This window comes from Salarias fasciatus, chromosome 12, assembly GCF_902148845.1.
Source record: "Salarias fasciatus chromosome 12, fSalaFa1.1, whole genome shotgun sequence".
Lineage (NCBI taxonomy): Eukaryota > Metazoa > Chordata > Actinopteri > Blenniiformes > Blenniidae > Salarias > Salarias fasciatus.
The window spans coordinates 9,946,858-9,970,224 of NC_043756.1; the positions used below are offsets into that span (position 1 = coordinate 9,946,858).

General features: G+C 42.4%; 1 protein-coding gene across 1 annotated transcript in view; it reads left to right on the forward strand.

Moving 5' to 3' along the window:
- The window catches only part of adgrv1 (adhesion G protein-coupled receptor V1), a 96,207-nt gene that overhangs the window by 67,640 nt on the left and 5,200 nt on the right, over window positions 1-23,367 (forward strand). The window contains exons 89-94 of the mRNA XM_030104338.1: window positions 582-698; window positions 5,146-5,324; window positions 7,972-8,129; window positions 14,275-14,396; window positions 20,328-20,513; window positions 23,177-23,354. Coding sequence (XP_029960198.1) covers window positions 582-698; window positions 5,146-5,324; window positions 7,972-8,129; window positions 14,275-14,396; window positions 20,328-20,513; window positions 23,177-23,354 — 940 coding nt within the window. The remainder of the gene's footprint in view (window positions 1-581; window positions 699-5,145; window positions 5,325-7,971; window positions 8,130-14,274; window positions 14,397-20,327; window positions 20,514-23,176; window positions 23,355-23,367) is intronic.

Here is a 23,367-nt window from a genome sequence, read left to right on the forward strand (position 1 = left end):
CATGGGTTTTCTGCACAGTCGTGCCTCCAAAGTCACCAGTTGAATTTTGACCGTGAAGCACTCCCGCCTTCTGAACTCTCCCTCTCTCACTGCCCTCCTCTGCAACTCAGCAATACGCTTTATTTCATTTTGTTTGGAAAAGTGCGACTCCCACGCACTTGTGCAGATCTTTGTGTTTGTGTGGGACGGTATGAAAGAGCATATTTGGCGGTGTTGTTTATGTTGTTGATGTTTACGGATTTGCTCAGATTTGCCCGACTCACTTGCTGCAGGGTGATGTAACAGGTCTGCAGAGGGGCGGGGGTCCGAATGCTGCTGTCTCTTTTAAAAATGTAAAGACTATTTTAAAAAAAACAAAAAAAAAAAAAACAATACATCGCCTCATGCGCAATACGACCTGCTGATACTGCAAGGAGCACTATCCGGAGTGTGTGCCAGGGCTGCAGCTTGTTATGCAAAATGTCTCAATGGTTTTCAAGAAATGAGCAAACTGTAGTTGTAATGAAAATGTAATGAATATGAACTCTTCATTTACTCACAAACCACCACTGATTCTGTTCTTGTGCTTTGTTTCCTCGCAGATTTGTTTCATGGTGTCGGCTTTTCGTGGAAAAGTGTTTTCAGAGGAGAGCTGCGCTGCTCTGGCTCTCTTCTCCCACTATTTCCACCTCAGTCAGTTCTTCTGGATGCTCATACAGGTAAAAGCAGCACACCATCAGCTTTGTGATACATTTTACTCTACATTTAAATGGAAACAAAGAGTTTGCAACACATGTTTCAGCGCAGATTTTAGTTCTATAATTGTTTTAAGTGTTGTTATGTGAGAGATTCTTTTACTGACTGTTAAAAGCTCAACTTTTAAATCTTTGACTGAAAAGTACAAAAAAAAAAAAAAGCCAGTTTAAAGTCTGGGATCAGTCGTCCTGTGACAGTAAATCCTGTGGAGGAATGGCTTCCTTTCTTTTATTATTTCAGCAGCTCCTGTTTTTCATATCAGATACAGTTTTTCGCTGAAGGACACCTTCAAAGTGAAATCTCTTTTCCCTCTGCTACTCATTTTCCTCATGACTTGGCATGGACAGGGTTCCCATTCTCTCTCATGTTCCCCTTCGTGGACCATGTGTTTTTTTATGTAACAGGTAGTGAAACTTCATTCCTTCATCACGTGGACTGGGACAGGTTTTCTTTAGGGGGCGAGATGAAGGTACCAGAATGCCACATGACATGACCTTTGGCTTCAGGCTGGTACCACTTAGTAACACCTAAGTCCCTCACCACCTCCTTCCCAACCAGCTGGCCTGTATTCTTTCTTTTTTTTCTTTTCTTCTGTGCTGTAATCGCCGGTAATAAAGCCGTTCAGGAAACTTGAACACACAAAGACTCCATTGACTCTGACAGCCGGGGTGCAACTGATAAGAAAAACTCCTGTTTCCATATCTCCGTAGACGCTAAATAATGCTCTTTTTTCCGCTTTATGCATACAATATACCACATACGAAGTCACAGTACGAAATAGAATTTAAACCGGCCAGTGTAAATCTGGCCTGAGCCAATTTTAATCCTCCAGATAGACAAAAGATGACTTGTGACCTGCTCAGAGAGCCGAGGAATGTGGTTCACATAGTATGAAGCATTTCATCAACCCCTATAGAGAGTCCCCAGGCATAGACTTTTACCCCAGCTGGTCCTCCTGCATCAAATCCCATACTATACACTGACCCAACGTGTCTTCAAATGTTTGTTTTTCAGGATTTTATCATCAAAACAGAGTCCTCCACACACTGTTTGAAGGTTCAGAGAATCATGATAGATGTGAGATAATAGTAACTGCAACCTCGTGTAACTTTGTTAGTTAAACTGTAACTTTGGACTTGATAACAAGAAGATGTTTTAAATGTTATTCTTTGGCCGAAGCACACTTTAAGCTGGTGTCGGAGTGTCAGCTTGGTTGAATAGAGGCTCACAGTGTTGCAGATCAGTCAGAGTAGTCATGCTACGTGTTTTTTGGCCAGGTGGCTATAATGTTATGGCTGATATGGGAATCTTCAGAACAAACAAGCTTGTCCCTAAATGAACTTCCTCCTGTTCTCTTGCATCGGCCTTCAGCTCTCTTTCTTTAGGTCAGTCGTCAACCATCATGTGACACTCTTAAGTCAACGTACTCGTTGTTTATGTAGAACATATAATCTGTTTTTGCACAAATAATATAATAGGTGGAGTATTATGGGCTTAGCTCTGGAATAAGCTAATGAGGACTGGCCACATTAGCGTAATGCTGGAACCGTGCAGTACGTGCGGGTGGTGCAAAATAGTTTTTTCTTTTTTTCATGTGAGATTGTTTGCTCACTGTGACTTCTGGGATATCTTAACGGATCACGATCCAGACCAAAGGCATTCATGTGGCTTAAGAAGTGTTAGAATTTGGACGACGGGAGCGGAAAGTGAGAAGAAATGAGTTGTGACGCACAGACTGAACTGTGATACGCATGGCGGTCTTTAGCGTGATAACGGAGCTGAACGCTTCCTGTGAAAGGAACACAAACAATGGCTCAACAGAGAGACGGGTTCAAATACTGGGAGTTTGGCAAAAGGGAAAAAATATTTAAGATTTTGTGGTTTAAGCACTTACTTAAAGATTTATTTCTTCACAAATTACTCTTTTTTTTTCTTTTTTTTTCTTTTTTTTTTTGCCAAAAAGCATCTCATGTCATTTTTTTGATTGTCAGCAGCTATAGTAGCTGACGGGGAAAAATATTACTGACACTTTAGTTTCCGCTGATGGCCATCAGTAAAACCCTTCTGTCCTCAGCAGCAGCTCCGTATCGACCCCGCTGACGTCTCACCGCTCAGCTTTCCCCCTATCAGGTAGCTGCTCCAGGATAAGTGCCTGATATGAGTGGGCGCCAGCGGCCCGTCTCAGACCACAGAGAATCGATAACTGCAGGGTGTGTGTGTGTGTGTGTGTGTGTGTGTGTGTGTGTTCTCGTATTTCTATCCTTGTTGGGGCCAAATGTCCCCACAAGGATAGCAAAACGTGAAACGACGTGCCTTGTGGGGACCTTTTTCCGGTCCTAAGTAGGAGAAACAGTGTTTTCTTGACCATGTTGTTGTTACTGAAAAAAGTAAAAGTGCAAAAACATTTCTTTAGGGTTAGGCTTTGTTGTGGTGTGGGTTAGGGTTAGGGTCAGGGTCAGGGTTAGGGGCTAGACATGAATGGGAGTCAATGGACGGTCCCCACAAGGATAGAAATACAAGACTGAGCGTGTGTGTGTGTGTGTGTGTGTGTGTGTGTGTACGTGAGGATGTGCTTCCCCAATAATTGGTCAGGGGAATATACTCGGACATAATGCCAGAAAACAGCCAATAATTTAATCACCGTCCAGACCAGACACTTCTGGTTCTCAGAGGCCTCCTCAGATCACTTCAAATCTGGGGGATCTTGCTCAGCTGCAGTTGTTTTAGGCCCGTCTCACAGTTTGAAATCCAAACAACCAAAGCGGGTGCAACACCTGCAGCTTTGTAGTTAGTGAGTAGCTGTCAGCATGTTATTAGAAGGGAACTTCCTTTGGTATGCTTTGGGAAAAGACAGCAGGGCAGCCATTGCCAGTCAGCCAGTCAGATACACTGAGCGATCAGCAACACAGCCACTCCTCAGTTCCAGTTAAACAGCATTATTTGTCTAATCAATTAAGCGGTTGTTCTTCATGCCATCATTCTGGGTCACATTATATTTTCATGCTGTCCCTGTAAAGCAATTTCTTAAAATATCCTTTTTTCCTTTTGTCGTCGCTGTTTGTGAAGATAGTTCAATTATCCCGCACAAAAGGTTGACAGAGTTTATCTGGCCGCATCACGAAACGAACATAGAAAATCTATACTCTTCTGTGAATATTGGGCCAGCGCTTCAGCGCGGCGATTATACAAATGCACAATTGACCTACAACTCAACAAGTATGCCGACCTGTGTCCCAGACGTTCTGCCTGGCAACACAGTGCCCTGCCCTGTTTCGTCAACAGGCCGTGAGGAGATGCAGCCGCTGCAGAGGCAACAGCTCAGCACAAAGTTGCCGATAATCCATTTACTGCGCCTCAGAAGCTACAGTCTACCCACAGCGGAAAAAAATAGCCTTCTTCAATCTGACTGATGTCAACTTATCACCCGCACGCTGTCGAGTCCAGCTGTTGCACAACTGGAACTGTGTGATGTGCGTGTGTGTGTAACTGTGGGTGCTTGTGCAGTGAGGTTCAACGTGTCTGTTGTTGCATAACACGGTTTCGATAGTTTTTGATGCAGTTTTCTGAGGTGGAGTTCGGCATCTCTGAGCCCCCCTTTGATTACTTGTTTGAAAATCCTTGCTGTGCAAACATTCTCCCGCAGTGTTTATTTATTTATTTTTTTTTTTTTTTTTTTGCAAGCGGACTAAAAATTAAAATAATAAAAAAAAAATCAATCTACTGCTATATATTGAAGCTGAGAGTCTGTAGCTCAAACTTTAATTGCATTGTCCATTATGCATAAAATTTAACTTTTACAGCTTTTACAAACATCCCAAAACATTTTTTTTGATCAAATAGATGGTGCAAAGGTTGGGTGGAGGTTGAAATCCTTCAGTTCTAAGCCCTACAATTAAACATTGCTCCTTGTGCTTGCTCTCTCTCTCTCTCTCTCTCTCTCTCTCTCTCTCTCTCTCTCTCTCTCTCTCTCTCTCTCTCTCTCTCTCTCTCTCTCTCTCTCTCTCTCTCGCTCTCTCTCTCTCGCTCTCTCTCTCTCTCTCTGGAGAACCGCTGAAGCCTTTTGCACCAGGATAAGACATTGTGGCTGTTTTGCAATCAACAGGTGTTCAGAAAAGCCTCTTATGTAACAATGCTTGGCTCAGTGTATCAGATGGATGAGACTATGAAAGCCCACTAGATTACTAAAAAAAAAAAACAACACGGCTATTTTGGGCGCGATGCAAGTGAGGATGTGTTTTCTTGACTCTCAGCCTGTGAAGAACAAACATCCTCAAAAGCAGTGGAAACCAGATCCTCCACAGTCCAGACGTTTTTACATATAGATCACTTTTTCTACCTGGGGGTGGGGGTTTATGTGTGTGTGTGTGTGTTCATCCTTAACACTTGTGTTTACTTAAACTTGTCCCTCAGGCGGTGAACTTCTGGCAGGTGCTGGTGATGAACGACGAGCACACCGAGCGCCGGTACCTGCTCTACTTCCTCCTGGGCTGGGGTCTTCCTGCGCTCGTCATCACCGTCCTGGTCACCGTGCTGCTCGGCGGCCTGGACTGGAGCCTGTACGAAGTGTACGGACTCGTGCAGGGAGACGTGTGAGTGTTGGCTCCTTTTAGTCTGAAGGCAAAAGTACAAAATGACTCCAACACTAATGAGATCTGTTTTTATAGCAAGTCTGAGGAAGAGGTCATTTTTGGTCTTTACTGTTTCTTTTTTTTTTTTTTTTTTTTTTTAAGTTTTGGGAAATTCCAGTGTTGAGGAAAAGCAGATTAAACACCTAAAACAGTGACGTCAGATGAGGAGGTTTCTCATCCAATCAACAGGATGAATGGATGAAGGAGTTTCAGTGTTGAGGCATCACCCCACACAGAAACCTTACCTTGAGGGCGGAGTCATTCACAAAGCGCGCTGCAGGGAGCTATTTATAACCACATCACCATTTATTTATAGGGCATGTTCAACCTTTAACTTAACAGATGGAATTGTGTTTTTAGAAACCCAGAAAATGTCATTAGACAGGTGTGTTTATGTTTTGCGTGCGTGTTTCTACTTATTCAGTGTGCGAAGAAGTGTGCGTGACAGGAAAAGGAAAACATTAATGAAGTCTGGAGCCGTAAATCACCTCTAAAATTAACTGGGGGTCTTAGGTGTGGCTGTTATCCTTGGGATCAGGAGAGGACGCGTGTTTCCTGTAGGCGGGTGTGCTGCAGACAGCGAGTGTACACATGAGGACCGGAGGACACAGAGGAGTATTCAGTTTCCCAGGAAGCGCACCTTCCTCTCTGAAGGAATGAGACAGCCTTTGAATTCATTCCTCCGTCCCTCTTCGCGTTCTGTCCATCTCTCCTCCCAGCAGCCCAAATAGGGAGCCGCTTGTTTTCTCTGCACTGCAGCTGTAACAGTTTCGCCCTACCTGCACACAAGCCAGCGTTAAGCACTTTTCTGTCATATAGATTATATATTTGGAGTAATTGTAAATGAAAACAATACAGGTCACTTTTTTCAGTAAGATTTGTGCTTTTAACGCCGACAGTCAATGTGTTTCGGTTTTCCTTTGTTTAATTCAGCATCTGACTCCCTGAGCAGCGCAAAGCTCCTGTTTCTGCTTAATAGGTTTATTTATCTATTAGGCAGAAAACTTTACCAATCAAAAATATCTCAAAGACATCAAGAAGGTGACAACAGAAAGGACTAAAAAGAAAGATATATATATACACATACAGGTATGCAAGGTCAATCCAAACTTAAAACTATTGAACGAAACAAATGAAAAATCGGAAATAATAAAAACCATTTTATCTTACTTACTATTGCTATTATATTGTTACTATTATAAAAGCATAAGTATTGATTTACAAAAGAATAAGACATAATATTGCTTTCTTAGCAAGCAAGTGCTTAATTGTTTGGTTAAATAGGGAGATTTTGCCAGTTCAAGTTTCCATGTGACTCACCTGATACCTGGATAACACCATTATTTATGAGAAAAGATAATACTGCAGTCAGACTGTAGTTTAACCTAAATGTCATGTTATCACATTGCGTAAAAACGCTTGACAGAGGGCTTTCCCATAGGACAGATTTAATTTATTAAATTACCTTTAAGAGGGCTGAGATGTTGTTCACCGCAGTACATGTAAGAAAATCCTTTCCACATTTCCTCCAAAACCCCCATTAAAAAGAGACTTTATTTTCATTTCTCCTGAACCATTTGGTCTGTGAATTAGACTCAAGGGGAATGTTTACTTTATCCACTGCAGGAAATCCATGGGATTTTTCCTCTTTGTGAGCCTTCTATGAGACAGTACAGTAAGGTCTCATCCACTCGCAAGGCCACATCAGGACAAATATCCATATTACAGGGTTTTCTGTCTCCGTCTGGCTGTCTTGTTGGGACATGGATACGGTGGTTTATTTGGCATACCTCATGTTTTGTTGTGGCTAGCGTCGATCCAAGTGTTTTTCTGAGATTAGTCAAACCTGCTGAGGTCCTGTTTTGTATTTGTTGCTCCCACAAATCCGGGCAGCGTCTTGTTTTGTGAAAAAGGGAGAAGTCACATGAGTGTTTTGCTCGCTGTTTTTTCAGTTACATTTCGGAGGAGTTGTTGACTTTCAGCCCGATTGGAGAAAGCTGGGAAAAAAAGTTCCTGAGATTCTGAGAGAATAGTAATTACATCAACGTGCAATCTGTTGAACAAAAAAATGATTTATAAGAATGAAGAAAAGCTTAAAAAAAACTGTTCCACTTAATTGAAATATAAGTTCATCATTTATGAATTTCTGTTATTTGGAGAAGATCACATTCATCCTCTACGTTTGCCTCATTTCTTAAGCAGAAAGCACGTAGATTCGTTTAGCTAAAACCAGTCGGAGTTGGAGTCTTGGGTGTTTTCCTGCTGCACAGTGACCTGCTGAGTGAAGAGAGTTCAGAACATGTGTGTCCCACTCCTGCTGTTGAGCAACAGTCCTGTGAGTCTTAGGCAGGTTCAGAGGTCCGGCTGAGCAGATCCTGTTTGTGAAACATGCAGAAAGAAGCTCTTTGGAGTAAATATAGTGCATGTAATGCGTTTCCGTTTTCCAGAGCTTACCTCTGAGCTGGACTTATACTTTAATGCTTTTTAGCATGACTTCCCCCATTCTCCCCATTCTCTCGTCCAGTTTGCCTGTTTTTTTTTTTTTTTACAGGAAATACTCAAGACGTTCAAAACCAGTGACACAAACTTCTGCCCTCCCCTCTTCTAGGTGCTTCATCCCAAACATCTATGTGGCTCTGTGCACGGCGGTGCTCGTGCCCCTCATCTGTCTAGTCGCGGTGCTGGTTGTGTTCATCCACGCCTACCAAGTTGCTGAGCAGTGGAAGGCCTACGACGACATTTACCGCGGACGGACCAACAGCACAGGTGACCTTTACGCACAGGAGTGAAAACTCAAACACACTTATACATATTGTACACAAAAGCACAGATTTCAGATTCAATTGCAGAAAAATATGTGCAGACAGAGATAAATAAATCCTCCTCATACTTGCAGTGACACAATGACGACGTGTTCATCTGCAGAGTATCACCTCCGTATAAGAGTTGCACAACAAAGTGTGTGACAACAAACGAGCTCGTTTAAAACAAGACGTGACTGTCTTTAGTTTTACTACGGACGTCTGGAGCGGCGACCTTTGTCTCGTGTCATTGCTCAACGTCTCGACGCGCTGGATTGATTCTGACAGTTTCCAGGTCCCGTACAGCACAGCGGGTGAAAGAGGTCGTCCGAGAAATGATGAGTGATTCTGAATAAACAAACAATTTCATGTCATTCTGTATATCATAAAACCACTTTACAGGCTAATATATGAAGGAAGTGGAAGTATCATATTGGGTGTGTATCTGGATCTGTCAATACACAAATATTAATAATCACATTGAGATGGAAGGGCAAAAAAAAAATCACATTGGGACCTCTGTTAAAGTGTTTAACATTCTTGTTTTCATAGAGATGACCATCAATGAACTCCATGAATATTCTGTTTATTTTATGCAGTTGATCTCTTTGCCCACACATGAAGATCTCTATCCAAACGGCTTTAGTCCCTTATCATCAGACTGTAATCAGTCGCCATCAGTGAGAGTCAGCAGGCTTTAGCTTATTTTGCTTCTGTCAAGGCCCTCCAATGACAGAGCAAAGCCCGAATTAGAGCCAGTTCTTTGGCTGGCGAGAGTTTTGCCCTCCGCACCGTGTGTGGCCTCAGAAGTTCAGCTGGAAACCAAAACAGTTATTTGCTGAAGTGCAGAAATATTCACATTTTTTTAAAAGAGAGGATTTTAGTCCCCCTCATTTGTAAAATAGACCGAGGACAGATATTATAAAGATCCCAGACAGGTTTGAGAACAATACTGACGTACAGCAGCTCTGTGGTGTATGGTGACCAGGTTTCAAGAAAAGTTTTTGGGTTGTGAATATGTTAGTCTTATTTAATTAAAAAAAAAAAAAAAAAAAAAAAACTTCCTTGTAAAGAAATTTATTGGGAAATCTCAAGACTGTAAGGAGGTGGACTTTACAGGTTGTAGCACTGCATATAGCTGTTTCCGGGTCATTTGTTTTTATTGTGGCGTATGACGAAATCATCACCGTGTCATGTTTACCATTCAAAAGAGCCTGAAATAGCTTTAATAGCTTCATGATTTATTGTTCTACACACAGCTTAGACCTTTGCCCATGATCTGAGTCTGTTTACAAGCAGCTGAAAATGCATCCTGATCCGCGTTTTACACCAGTCCCACAAATCAGTGTTGAAATAAACCTTCTGATTGGTCTCTCTCACATCACCATACTGTATATGAGCTGTAGGCTGTTTTCTCTCCGCCTCTGCTTTTTGGACCAGGAGTTTAATCTGGACTTTTCCCAGACGGCTGAGATGTGTGCTCAACCTGTGGGACAGCAGACGCCGTTCGGACAATGAATATTGAGGTCACATTTGCAAATTCCTCACAACGGCAAACAACTGCTGAGATAAGCTAAGGGCAGACCGGCATCTGTGTGTGCATGCACGAATGTGAGAAGCCCACATGTAAAGCTCACAGGGCCGTGTGAAATATTGCAGGACCTCTGACGTCAGTCAGATCAGGCGAGTGTGTGTTTGTGCACGTTCCTCGCGGCGTGCTGGCACGCACATGTGCTTCAGAATGAGATAAAAGCTCTGCCACCATTTGCAAAAGTAAGAGGCATGAAAGAGAAAGGACTGCACGTCATCCACGAACACCGGCGAACCTTCATCACGGTGTTAGCTGAAGACGTGAGGCTCTTCGCACGGAAGCAGACATTTCTGCAGAAGACAGTTGAATGAATTGCTGTTATTGTTGTTTTTATGGCACCGAGTGTTCCCTGACTGCACTTTGATAGTTTAATGGTCAGGAAATAAACAAATAAATATGACGGATAAGGTCTGATCGCGGAGTGCGGGGTTATTTACTTTCCGTATTCCAACATGTGCTCTTGGTTTTTCCTGATATCTGACACCTGTTGTCATTTTTGCGTTCACAGCCTTTGTTATCAGTCGTCTTGAAATTCAAACCGGTGAAGGAGCGTCATCACGGCCGCTTAGAGCCTGTTTAATGTTCTCGTGCCCTGTTTCCTGAGATGTTTTTATCACAGTGCACACCATTCTTTTATTGTTTTTATTTTTCCCGAAAGTATTTATTTGTTTTTAACTTGCTCCGAAAATGAATTTAGCTGATCAATAATTCCCTCTCGCACTCAACTTATTGCGGTCTGTTGTTATTGCAGCTGCTGACCTTTCTGTGACAGTAAATGTCAGTTTCTTACTGGGTGTTTTTCTTCCACACACACACGCAGTTTGTCTTCTCACACCAAGAGTCCGCTCTGATCAAATATGAACTGGAGCCCGTCTGCCTGCCTGTGGAGAAAAGCGGCTTCCTCGTGTTGACCTTAAATCACTAGATATTGTTTGAGAAAGAAATTGAACCGCGGGGGATTACGCCGTGTGTGTGTTTAGGTCTTTGCTCCAGACAGAACGATCCCCATGACATCATTTCACCTCTCTCCTGCAGAAAGCCGTCACGTGCACGTGCAGAAGACTTGCGCTCATGCATGTTTTCTTGCACATAAAGTCTTTAGTGAAAAATGCTCCTTTTTTCCGATCTCTCTTTAGCAAAGCTGGCCAGCCAGTCAGCGTTTTGCAGCCGCTCTCCGTTTGGCTGCTCTTACTGTGGGAGCTCAGCCCCTGTCCACAGACTGGAATGTGCTTACATGGTTGGAAAAAATCAGACCAAGGAGGGAGGAGATAGAGACAGATGTGCAAGAGTCAAGAAAAGCGAAGAAAGAGATGCAAAAAAAAGAAAAAAAAAAGATTTATGCTGCTCAAAGGAAAAAAAGTATGACATGACAGAAAAATAGATCATTAAACAGATTTATCAATGGTGGAGTGGTGAGTATGAATGCATGCATGAAGCGCACAAAAAACACAGTTTATGCCTCAAAGGGAAAAGGAGAGACTTGAAAGAGGAAGAGGGTGAGAAGAGGGAGACGTGGCTAAGAAAAAAAAAAGTAATGGGACTGAAGTGAAGGAGAGGTGCTTGGAGGTAAGGAGGTGAACGTGGAGCAGAGTGGAAATGACAGGGTGGTGGAAGTGACACCTAAGTGAGGGCTTTTTTGTGCAAACTTGGGCCCCGTGCCCTGTGTTTCCATCCTACTTGTGAAATGAACTGTACACTGTGTCCTATATAGCGCCGACCATCAGATTAAAGTCACTCAGCGGTTTCAGTTTGAATTGAGATTTTCTGGGTTTTTTCTTGATTCAGGAGCCAATTGTAAATGAGGATGACTGTATCTTCCTAAGACTGTATCAGATCAAAGCTCTCCTTGAACAAACACACTAGAACATAATAAAAGTTGCATTGTGAAACTCTACAGAAAGCCAATCAGGTGTGTTCCTGAAGGAAAACATCTAAATCATACTGGACTATGACCTCCCGGTTTATGGCTGCATTCTACATTCATCTTACTGTTTTTATGAGCTGCCTTATTAATTGTTCTCCGTCTGATTGCGTTACATGCCAGTGGTGTGTTCATCCATTGCACAAGGTCCTGAGTGGAATTTGCAGCACATTACTTTGCCGTCCACACCCAACATAAACACACACACAGACTGGGATCACCATCTTTCACAGGCTCTCCCTTTGACACAATGCTTTTCTAAGCCTTTCATCTAACCTTAACCATCAGGACTGGATGTTTGATGTTGACCTGAACCTTCAGCCTAGTGTCAGCTCAGAGCTGAAACCACGTCTCGGCCCTCAAGAGTTGTAAACATGCAGGGCCGACGTTTTCAGCCTCATCAGCTGGGTCAGACCCAGGAAGTGTGCCGTGATCTTTGTTTTTCCAATAAGAAGAGAAGAATGAAAGAGATATAATACACACATTTACACAACAGTCATGATAATCGCTCATTACTGAAATAAAACTGATTTTATTGTTGTATGAACCGTGATGCTGTGTTAAAGTGTTGCCACTCGATGCCTTGCTGCATCTGAGACAATGGTTGTTATTTGTGTGACTCATCAGGATGATATGAAGGTGTTTCGACTCCCAGTGGTTGATGATTTGCAGCACTGCCCGCAGTCTCTCTGGCTATGCCTGTTTTTGATATCCAGATGAGCGTGTTTCAGACTTCACGTGTGCGTTACAGCTTTGACAAGCATTCTTTTGGTCATGTGAAACCGAACAGAACCTCACAAATCTGTTTGTGATTGAGGTCTTAAAGCCAGGACTGGAGTTTGTTATGACTTTACAACCGTCATCTCTAAATATAAATGTGAAATAGATCGTGTCAAATGGAGATCATTTTAGATATTATCATTAAATGGCTAATTATAAAAGGCCGAGTGGTCAGTAACAAGTGTCCCAGCTCAAACCCACTGACCTCTTGGTGTCCGGCCATTTCATTTTAATGACTTGATCCTGGTTGGCTGGTCCTCCCGAGTTTTCTCATCATAAATTATGTCTGGCATATGGGTCAGTGTTTCAGTGGAATAAGTCCTCGTGTTTACGGCTGGACAGCGAGGTGAAGCGCTCACCTCATCTCGTGCAGCGTGACGGGCCGTGCGCCTGAATGTGGCCTTCAGGAGAAAGTGGGTCAGTGCAACATCAGAGCTCAGTTTAGAAACACGTGAGAAACCTGTTGGCCGTCTCAACTTATCTGAGAAACACTTGGCACGGAATGAACGCAGGAGTGTTTTATTAAATATTTTTCCCTTCGCTGTGTGTAACATGGTGTGAATGTAGGTCTATTGATCACGGCACGCACAGTGCAGCACGTCTGTTTGCTCAGTCAGGTCAAACTCATGTGGAACTGTTGTATTTTTCTGTGAAAGTGCCCCACTCTGTTGTTTTAGACACTATAAAACTAAATGTAATTAAACTGAACTGAGTTATGTGCCTTTTGTGTCAAGTACAGGCTGTGATGCACATCAGAGAGTGTTTTTAGAGCTGCATTTACATCAGATTACTGTTTGGAAAATGTCGGGAAAGACACACCTGTTAATTCAGATCACCTGGATAATGTATTTCTTCAGCCGGGACTCCTTGGAGTGAGTCAAAGTGAGGTTACAGATGTTTCGTTAGCATGAAATCACTATAAAAAACATTTCAATAACCTTACTGATGATGTGTCATCATAAGCTCTACCTTTTCCTTCAGTTACAGTCAGTTTGTATGAGGTTGAACGTGCAAACTATTCCAACTGTTGCAACTGTTTGCACAAGCAAAAATGACTTTGCACGCAGGCCCTTGCATGGCAGTAGCACTTTACTGCATTAGCAGCACCACAAATGCATAGATGTAGTGTGTGTGTGATTGTGTCTGCCTGTCTGTGTGTCGCAGTGTGTTTATACTGTCTTATGTGTGAGCTGAGGTTTTCATTGAGCGTGAATCCACATGCTCTCCACTGGCACTCAGTAGACTGTTGGAGCAGAAAAGTTAGACTTCACGGGTGACTGAAGAACGGCTCAATAAACGGCTCCCAAAGCTTAGTCTTCAGCGTTTTTTTATCCGCTCCACTTACTGCTTGACTTTAATTCACTATTACGCTGTACTTATTCAAAATTAACTTTAAGGTCCTCTTGAGGATGATAATGTTTTTTTGTTCTTTTTCATCCAATGTCCCCAACCTGGAGTTTCGAACCAGCTTGAGTTGATGCCAGAGGTCACAGGACAAGCTCGGGGGGGGGGGAGGCTCTGTGGTTGTTAAGACTTGATTTGTTCATACCAAAGGAAACATAAATTAAAACATTTACTAGAATCACGAACTGACTGAAGAATCCAACTGAAGTTTTTACTTCCAAAGCTCCAGGTTTTGTAGCTTCATAACAGCAGATGTCTTCAGCAGTTTTCTCCACTGTGATGCTTTGGCAGATCAGTGATGGAGTGTGCAACTTTTTTCGGGAGGAATTTGAAGGATTAAAAGTCGTAGAAATAGGGGTGAAGCTTATTGGCTCAGTTTTGACCATATATGTATGTTTTTCTGTTGTGCTGCAGAGGTGCCGCTGGTCCTCTACCTGTTTCTGCTCATCTCGCTGGTCTGGCTGTGGGCGGGACTTCACATGGGCTATCGCCAGCTGTGGATGCTCATCCTCTACGTCATCTTTAACTGCCTGCTGGTAAGAACGTGCAACATTTTACTTGTTTTGACCCATATTTGTGTGACTTTCATCCAAAACATGTTTATTTTCTTCTTACAGTTTCACTATTTTACACTTATATAGACAACCATTCTGCTCTGCACACTGCAGTATGTTTCAGTTCCTTCATTTTTCACTATGTAATGTGTTTAAGTTCTGAAAAATGGAAACTTTTGCAAAGCTCTAATGTTGAGGTTCTCATTAGTGAAGTCTACAGGAAATGAAGTTACCACAGTGTTCTCACGCTTGTGTTTTTGGCTGATTCATGGGTTCTTCTGTTTGCTTCTATTTCTTGTTTTATTTTCAACTCTGCTTCAAGTATTCAGGTGCCAATGAGGCACAAGAAAACTGTCGCTGAATATGTTACACCTGTAATCTAACATCAAGGATTCACATCAGATCACAGGTTTTATGAGCTGATAGTAAATCATCTTCAAGAGCTGCTTCCCCTGTGATCAGGCATCTGTGAAAATATCAGTCATGGGTTGTTTAGCTGAAGAAAACCAAAAAATGCATATTTCATCATTTGAATTTAAATTAAAATGAAAAAAAACATAACTTTTTGATTATTCAAATTTAAATGGGGCAAAATGAAATCAAATTATTTAATGAATGAAGTTTTTTGATTGCTTTTTGAGGTAGTTCCGGTGTAAGAAACCAGATTTTACTGATCTTCTTTCCAAATGATTTGGTTTTCAGTTTTCTATAATCCCTATTTGTGGATAATTTTCTTGGCTCAGCTATTACAAAACATTCACCCATGTCCTGTACCACTCTATCCAGTTATTTCTTGTAGAAAGCAATCCCGGCTGGATGTTGATGCTAATATTGATGCAGATATAAGACATTTTGCTAGATGCATGCCGATGTACGTATTTTACTTCTAAATCTCTTGACATGTACTTTGTCCAATAATGCGTAGTTTCAGATTCTGTTTAAGACCGAGCTGTGGACAAAAAGGAAGATTTTATTTTTTTTAGTACGTTTACATTTTTCTAGAATTTCGCTCTGGTATTAATGAAGTATTTCTATTCTTATTCCTTTCTTTTCATAATGATATGTATATGTTCAATTTAGATTTAGTTGATTACCTTTTCAATCATGCTCGTTTCCTGTCAGGGTTATATGTCATTCACTGGCACGTCTGAAAAACAGTTCAGTGTACTTGTTAATATCTCCATTAATTCTGTTCATTTGACCCAGAATAGCAAGTTTAAAACATGCATTTACTATGAAATTATTAAAGTTAAATACAAAAATATGACAAAATACATAATTAAACATTAATGCTTTAAGATAATAATCGATACGAAAAGATGGGCGAATACCATTATGATTCTGCTTCACTTAATAATTAATAATACCTTTTAGGGCCTGGTTTGCTTAAAGGTTGGTAAAGGGGAAAAAAAAAACTCAATCTACAAACTCAAGTTGCTTCTCCTTTTCCCACAGCTATGGCTTCACTACAGATCACCTCCCATATTGTGTATTTCTTTTTTCATTTTGGTTCTTTTTTTTTTTTTTTTTTAAATTAAACGTGTTTGCTGCAACACTCTGTTGTGCTCATTAACATCCTCCATGAACACATCCAGTTTCATGGTAATATATTTCGTTTTCTGCTTGCTGGCGCTCAGCGATACGTCGGATCATTACATTAATAGTGAGCACCGCCAATAACGCACGTAAGATCCTCATCCTATTACTCCTGTTTGCATGTCTTAATTGATCAGCTGCAAAAAGACAAGCAAACTGAAAGCACAATTTATTTGTGCGAGCAAGAAGTGTACGATGCACTCAGAGCTTCCTGACTCTTGGATTTGACTAAAATATCTTTTTTTTTTTTCCAGTGGAACAATAGTCTGTGAGGATCTCCCAGCTCCCCCCTCTTTAGCACAATAGCTCGCTGTCTCTTTATTTTCCTCCTCCATGAATGTTTGTGGTCGATTCCGTCATCGTCTGAGAAACGCCATCCGACCGTCAAGTGTGCCATAAGAGGCTTGTGGTAACCCGTGGTGATATTTGGCGTCCGCGTGCCAAGGACAACAGCGGTGCACCAAAGTAAACGTGTTTCTGTTGGCGCAGTGACTAATGAAGAGAGGCGATGCGAGCACGCGGGGCGAATGTCGCACTTAGCACTTGTTTATGAGCTCCGATGGAGTTTGTGGTTCCCCGCGACTTCATGCGGTCAGCTTCTCCAGCTGACCGGTGGTGTGATGGAGCTCCGCAGAGTCTCTGCTCATTAGTTATACGACCGCTCATTTAGAGGACCGCCGCCATTTACAGTCCCATCGCACACATTGTCCTGACGGATTTAGTGGACAATAGGAAGAGGGTCCTCTGATATCAGACAGTGTCCTACTTTTTTCATAAAATTGGTTTGAAAATTCATATTTTATCCCCATGTCTTTTCATTGCAGATTTCGTTATAAGTTATAATGACCATGCAATTTAGTACGCTTTATATAAAAAAAATCAAGTCCTGAAAGTCTCCAACTATACTTCCCTGTTCTGACTTCAGCTGTTTCACACATCGAGCATTTCCTGTTTTTGCTGCGATGCACATTCATGATGCGAATATCCTCATTTCGTTCCGCCGTGGCCTAAAGCTGCTCTGCTGGACTGAGATCTGGCGACTGTGCAGACCAGGGAAATGCAGCAGCATGGATCTATGCTTTTATGTTGTTTCCGTTCACTGTTGTAGAGCTTGTGCAGACTGTAGCCTCAGCTGAGAGACACCTGTTATGCAGTCAGAGATGGCGTTTTCATTCATAATGAGAGGTGATTTGAGTTGCTGTTGCCTTTGTATGATCTCCAACCAGCAGCTCTTCTCCATTTCTACAAATCTGCAGCAAATATATTGATTTTTCTGCCATGTGATTGATTAGCTGATTAGCTTTTTGCGTTACTGAGTATGAATTACACAGCGAGTGGAAGCCTTTTAACACAAGAATTGATTCTGAAATACTTTGGATATCACAGTTAATCATATGTTTCCATTGATCTGGACACTAGAAGAAGCTCTGATTGAAATTTTCTCTCTTCTTGTGTTCTTATGTTGGATTAATGCCCTGAAAGCTTCTCATCCCGTCCACCTTTATGTAACTACTGAAAACAGCATGCATGGACACCTGCACACATCACACACTTTTTTAATGCTTAATTTTATAGTACTCAGTGAGGGAATGCAAATATTCACACACAAAAAAAAACAACTAAATATGTCCACGATCACCATATTATTCTTCTTATTCTTTAATGTCTTTTTCCGTTCATTCTCTGAAGCTGGGAGCGGTTCCACTGCAGGTCGCTGCAACTCAACCGGTTGCTGCTTCCTTCCTGCCGTGAATTTTCCATTCGGAGAATTTTCCATATTTACCTTGATGTTGTTGTTGATGCAGTTGGGCGGCACGCCTCCCCACTGCTGATTACGGAGCATTAACCAGCTGCAGATGTTACAGCTGTGCACAACGTGTGTGTTGCACTGCAGAGCTCGCATTACTTTTTGGCAATTGAGTGTTGAGAAGATAATCTTCAGTCTCCGGCGGGGCGTTCGGCAGACTAACACAGGGATTTTGAGGGAAGTGTGACTTTTCAATCCACAGGCTTTGTTTTGCTCTCTCATTATTCCCTCCTGTTTTTCTTTAGACGTCTGCCCCGCATCACGTTGAATCGGGAGACAATAATCTAATCACTTCTCCACCAGCGCTCATTATCCCCTCCGTTGATAAACCTCACCTCATCCTGTCATCGCAGTGAGAAGCATCCGCAGCCATGAGGCGGCATCATGCTTCATTACAATTTAATTCCAGCCCTGCTTTCTTTTTCAAACCTACGCTAAAAATAGGACACAGGATATCTGTGTGTTATTATGGGTAAAAAAGAAAGCCGGGGCCTACGCGTGTCCACACGTATTCGATCAGCTGTGTGGAGCCTGGAAATCATTAGGGTTTAAGGGGATGCAGGAATCTTGCTTTTATGAGCATGGAAAATTATTTGCACACAGCTCAAAGCTCTCATCCAGCATGGGAATGGAATATTGACCTAATTTACACAGGTTTGAACAAAGAAATAGAGCGGCAGAGGAAAATATAGACAGCTGAAGCTTGTTAGTCCAAACTTGCTTCTCCTGAGCAATCCTTTGTTTCTCTTTAACGTCATTCAACGTTCCTGTCGTCCCTCTGTACCAGACCTGGGCGTCATAAGTAAGGCTTTTCGCTTTGCTTCCTTGTTGCACGGATCTTGTTAATTCAGTGTAAAGTTTGACTTTGTGAGCAAGCTGGCTGGCATAGCAGCCGTTACTCCGCAAACCTGATGGTTCTTAGGAAGAAATTTCATGGAAAATCTAAAAATTTTGAATTACTTTTTTGCAAAAATTTGGAAAATGGAATCACTGTTTACTTTAAATGGGATTGGCTTCAGCTCCTGTGAAGGTGAAGAGTATAAGATGAATGGATGAATCACCATGGCCAGACAAAACACGCTGGGAAAGGCTGATGCAGAAGCGTGTAACAAACCACTACTTCACGTCAACTTATAGCTCTTCCTTTCACAGCAGTCCAGGGTTTCAATCTGGTCCCTTGGGAAAATCAGCTGTAAGTGCTCCCCTCAGGACTTTGCTTCGTATCTACAAAGACGAGGCCCCTCCGGTGATCAGAGAACACTTACATAACAAGCCTATGGCAGTAAAGCCTGTTCCTCTGGCTGCACCGCTCGCTAATGATCTGTGTTAATCACCCTCAGTGCCTTTTGTGATGGAGCCACCATTGAAGATAGCAACATGCACACCCAGATACGCGCGCCTGTCACACACCTGTCGGCTTTATGCAACGCACAAAGGGAGGGTCATCTTCTCAGAGAGAATAAAGGAGAAACACAAAAGGGAAAAAAAAAAGAGCTGAGATTTCTGAAGCACAAGCGCTTTACACAACACGAAGCGTGCCCCTGACCCCCAAATGTCCCATTTCTTACGAGACGTGGTGTAAAGTCCCCGTTTTGCAGCTCAAGCACCCTTAAAGGCCTCGGAGACGGAGTAATGCTCGGGAACATACCCTGAATACATTGACTGAGAGGTGCCGCACGTATAGTTTGTTTAAATCGCCGTTTCAGAGAACACTAGGCCATAAAGCGCAACTAATGACCCGAGAGAAATTCCATGTGTTTTTCTGCGTATCTGCAACCCGATTTCCCGAGATTTCTCAGTTTTACAGAGTGCCTATAAACACCCAGGTTCCAGTTATAGTTCCTGTCGTCCTCATGGTCATTCAGTTTGTGTTCTCTGTAACAGTGGCAGACGTGATTGATCATTAGTTCATCTTTTATAAAACGAAATCGTAAATCAACAAAATAAAAAGATTTATGGTGTCTTTCTAAAAGTCTCAAACCTGTTTCTGAAAGTGAGCGTAGGCCCCGCATCGACGTGCACGCACATCTGTGCACTTTCACACCCGGGTGCTTTGCCGTCTGCTGCGTTTCGCCTCCGCCCGCGGCTGCCGTCATCGCCCGTTGATGAGTGTTGTGAAATACGGGACAGCCCGGTGGCATTTCGCACCCCGCTGTTTTGGGGTAATTCGCAGCCCGGTGCTGTTGACCGAGGAGATTTGATCATGGCGAGGAAGTGGAGGAAGTCGAAGTAGCAGAGTGCCAATGATGTCAGGCCACTGTGGTGAAGTAATTCCTCATTAATCATGCAGGAGGCTTTGCTGCAGCCACTAATACTGAGAGACAAAAGAGAAATGATGTGAAGGAAGCTACATTTTAATGCAGTTACCGCATGATGCGACTTTCATATTCATGCATATGTGAACTTATGAAATGTAATGTTATTGCTTTGTTTTCTTTTAAACACTAAACCTGAGAGTTCTCTGCATGAAACATGCTGACTCCCTCTCATCTCTTCATTTTTCTTTGCAGGGCTTGTACGTGTTCGCCGTCTATTTCATCATGCACAATCAGCTGTTCTGGCCGACTAAAGCCAGCTACACGGTGGAGATGAGCGGCCACGACAGCCCAGACTCCACCTACCAGGGCGGGGGACCCACCACTGTCGGAGGAGACATCAGTAAATCCACTCAGAATCTCATCAGCGCCATGGAGGAGGTACAAACCCTGAACCCATTCCTTATTCATGCAGATGACATTTTTATGCTCCTCACTGTGACTATTCTTTTTTTAATAACCGCACTCACCCTCGTGGTAAAATGTCAAGCTATATGTAAGACTTCATCAGACCCATTGAAAGAAACAATATGGAAAAAACTACTTCACCATTTATCCTCCTGCGTTCTAGTGAACAGTCTAACAAGGAAATGGATATTCAACTTTGAAATTGAATATCCAAACAGTAGAGCTGAGTCAGCGTGCTAACAGGCTGGAGCTGGTATGTTCCCCTCTTATGATGCTTTGATCGAGCGCAGCGCGTGAATCCAAGCAAGCGCATGAAACATACAGTGCTGCTGTGGAAACTCGGTCTCCATCAGCAGCTTTTCCCCCTGGAGAATACCCTATAAGGACCGAGCCAGCGAGAGGCAAAGATAGGAGGGGAAATAAAAGGGGGGGGGGGGGGGCTGGTTTAACTTCATTACTCTTGGGAACTCTCCCCTCCTCCTCGTCCTCCTCCTCCTCCTCCTCTTCCTCCTCCTTTCTCTAGTTCTCCATCCACTCATAGGAATCCAGTAATCTTGTTTTATTCATGAGAGCACACACACTCCTGTCTCTCTGACCGTTGGCAGCAGCCCAATAAAAAATTAAAATTAAAAAAAAAAAAAAAAATGTAGAAAGAGACCCATCTAAGCAGAACACTGGGAGACGTAAATGAGTGAAGTTTAGTAAAAATTGATTGATTAATTGAACATTTAGTAAAATGTAGCAGCGTACAGTTTAATGCGAGACTTAAGGGCTGATTGGAGTCATCCAATCATTGGCTTTATTCAGAGTGGATGTGACAGATTTAAGGTGCCTGGTGGTGCTTAATTCACCACACTGGGACGCTCTGTACCGGTCACAGCTAGTCACACACACACACACACACACACACACACACACACACACACACACACACACACACACACACACACTCTCTCTCTCTCTCTCACACACGCACATGTTTAGGTGTGTAATTGGACAGATGTGACATTCATAATAAATGAACACGGTGGACTGATAATGAATTCAGCTGGTTTCTTAGAATAAATTCAGGCACATATATGTAGTGATAGGTTGTTCCTCGTATTACTATCTTACTGTTTTTTTTTTTTGTTTGTTTGTTTTTTTTATTATTTCTTTTTATTTTAAACCAAAAACCAAGTAAGAACTGCGTCATCTAATGGGGATTTCGATGTCCAGCTGATTCAGACTGAAACCTAAAACCCACTGACCTCACGCTCACCCCTGCACCCTATCTGACCCTGTGGGTTGCCCTTAAACCCTTCAGGGTGCTTAGACAACGTGCACTCGGCCTGACCCTAACTCGTCACGCTCGTGATTGCTTTTGGCTGACGGGATGCCTCCATTCTCCAAATTAAGCTTTTGAATGTGTTTGTATTTATGTGTGTGTGAGCGTGTGTTTAACCCTATTTCACCCCAGAGTCACAAAGAGTGAAACGATCGTAACCAAAGGGGAAGTTTGTGTATTAAAATGCCTTCAAGCTATAAATTACTTTATAATTATGTCATAATGTATTGAAAATGTTAATGATGATTGGGATCATTTTTGCAGCCCTCACAAATAGTTATTAAATAATTCAGAGATTAGTTTTGGTATTGTGCTTCAGTGGCGAGTACTGTCACCTCCCCAGGTTTGAGTCTCTGTGGAGTTTGCATGTTCTCCTCTGTCTGCTTGTGTTGTTTTTTTCCCCCCTTGGTACTTCAGCTTCCTCCCACTCTGAACTGACATGCTGATTAGGATGATTAATGACTTACTAATAATTAATCAATTACTCTGAGGTGACATTAATTTGAATGAAGCAGGGATAGAAGATGAAAGGCTGTTGTTGTGATTAATGAGATTTCTTTTTAAACTCATCCTAGAGTCACGAACAGAGGTCATTTTTTCACATTTACAGTGACTATCTTTTTGAATAAATTGTACTTGTGAGAGTGACAAATTGCAAATTTTACTCCATTTACCTTTATGGGAATATATTAAATAGTTTTCACTTATATCGGTCTTTAGAAGCCATGTTTATAATGTTCCCCTGCCCCAACACACCTGAATTTAATGAGTGGATCATGACAAAGCTCTGCGCAAAATCTGACAACAAGCCAATCATTACTATCAGGTGTGTTGAAGTGAGGAAACGAAACTGTGCAGGACTGCAGGATTAACCTCCACCAACCACTTTTTTATCTTTGATAAAGCAGTTTTGTTTGTTTGTATGTTTGCATGTGTGCCTGTAGCAGGCAGCGCCTTGAGGACTATAGTCACACAACAACTTGTCGTAGTACTCAGTCGTAGTCAGTTCTTAGACATGTCTCAACAAAAAAAAAACATAAATTCCTATGAATTCATAATAAAAATTAGATACAAATTTCTTTGCTGTATAAAATTGAACAAATTTTAGGTGTTGCTGAACATGCACTTCCTAATTTAACAACTAGTTACTCAGCCTCACTACTCGATCACTCCTACTCACTTAACTTTTTTGGATGACTGAATAGATTTTATTGATTCTTGATCCACCTGTGGTCATAATTCTGTTACACACAGCAGTGAAAGTGAGACGGACACATCCATATGACGCTGAATGTGTTTGCATTGCCAGATTTCAGCAGACTGGGAGCGGGCGTCACTGCGGCCGACCGTACAGCCCGGCAGTGTGTTCAAGCCCAGTCCGGCGATGGAGACGTACGGCACCGAGGGCGGATTCATCAACACCAACCTGGTCACTGCCGACGAGGAGTCGCAGGAGTTCGACGACCTCATATTTGCCTTAAAAACAGGTGACAACAACTG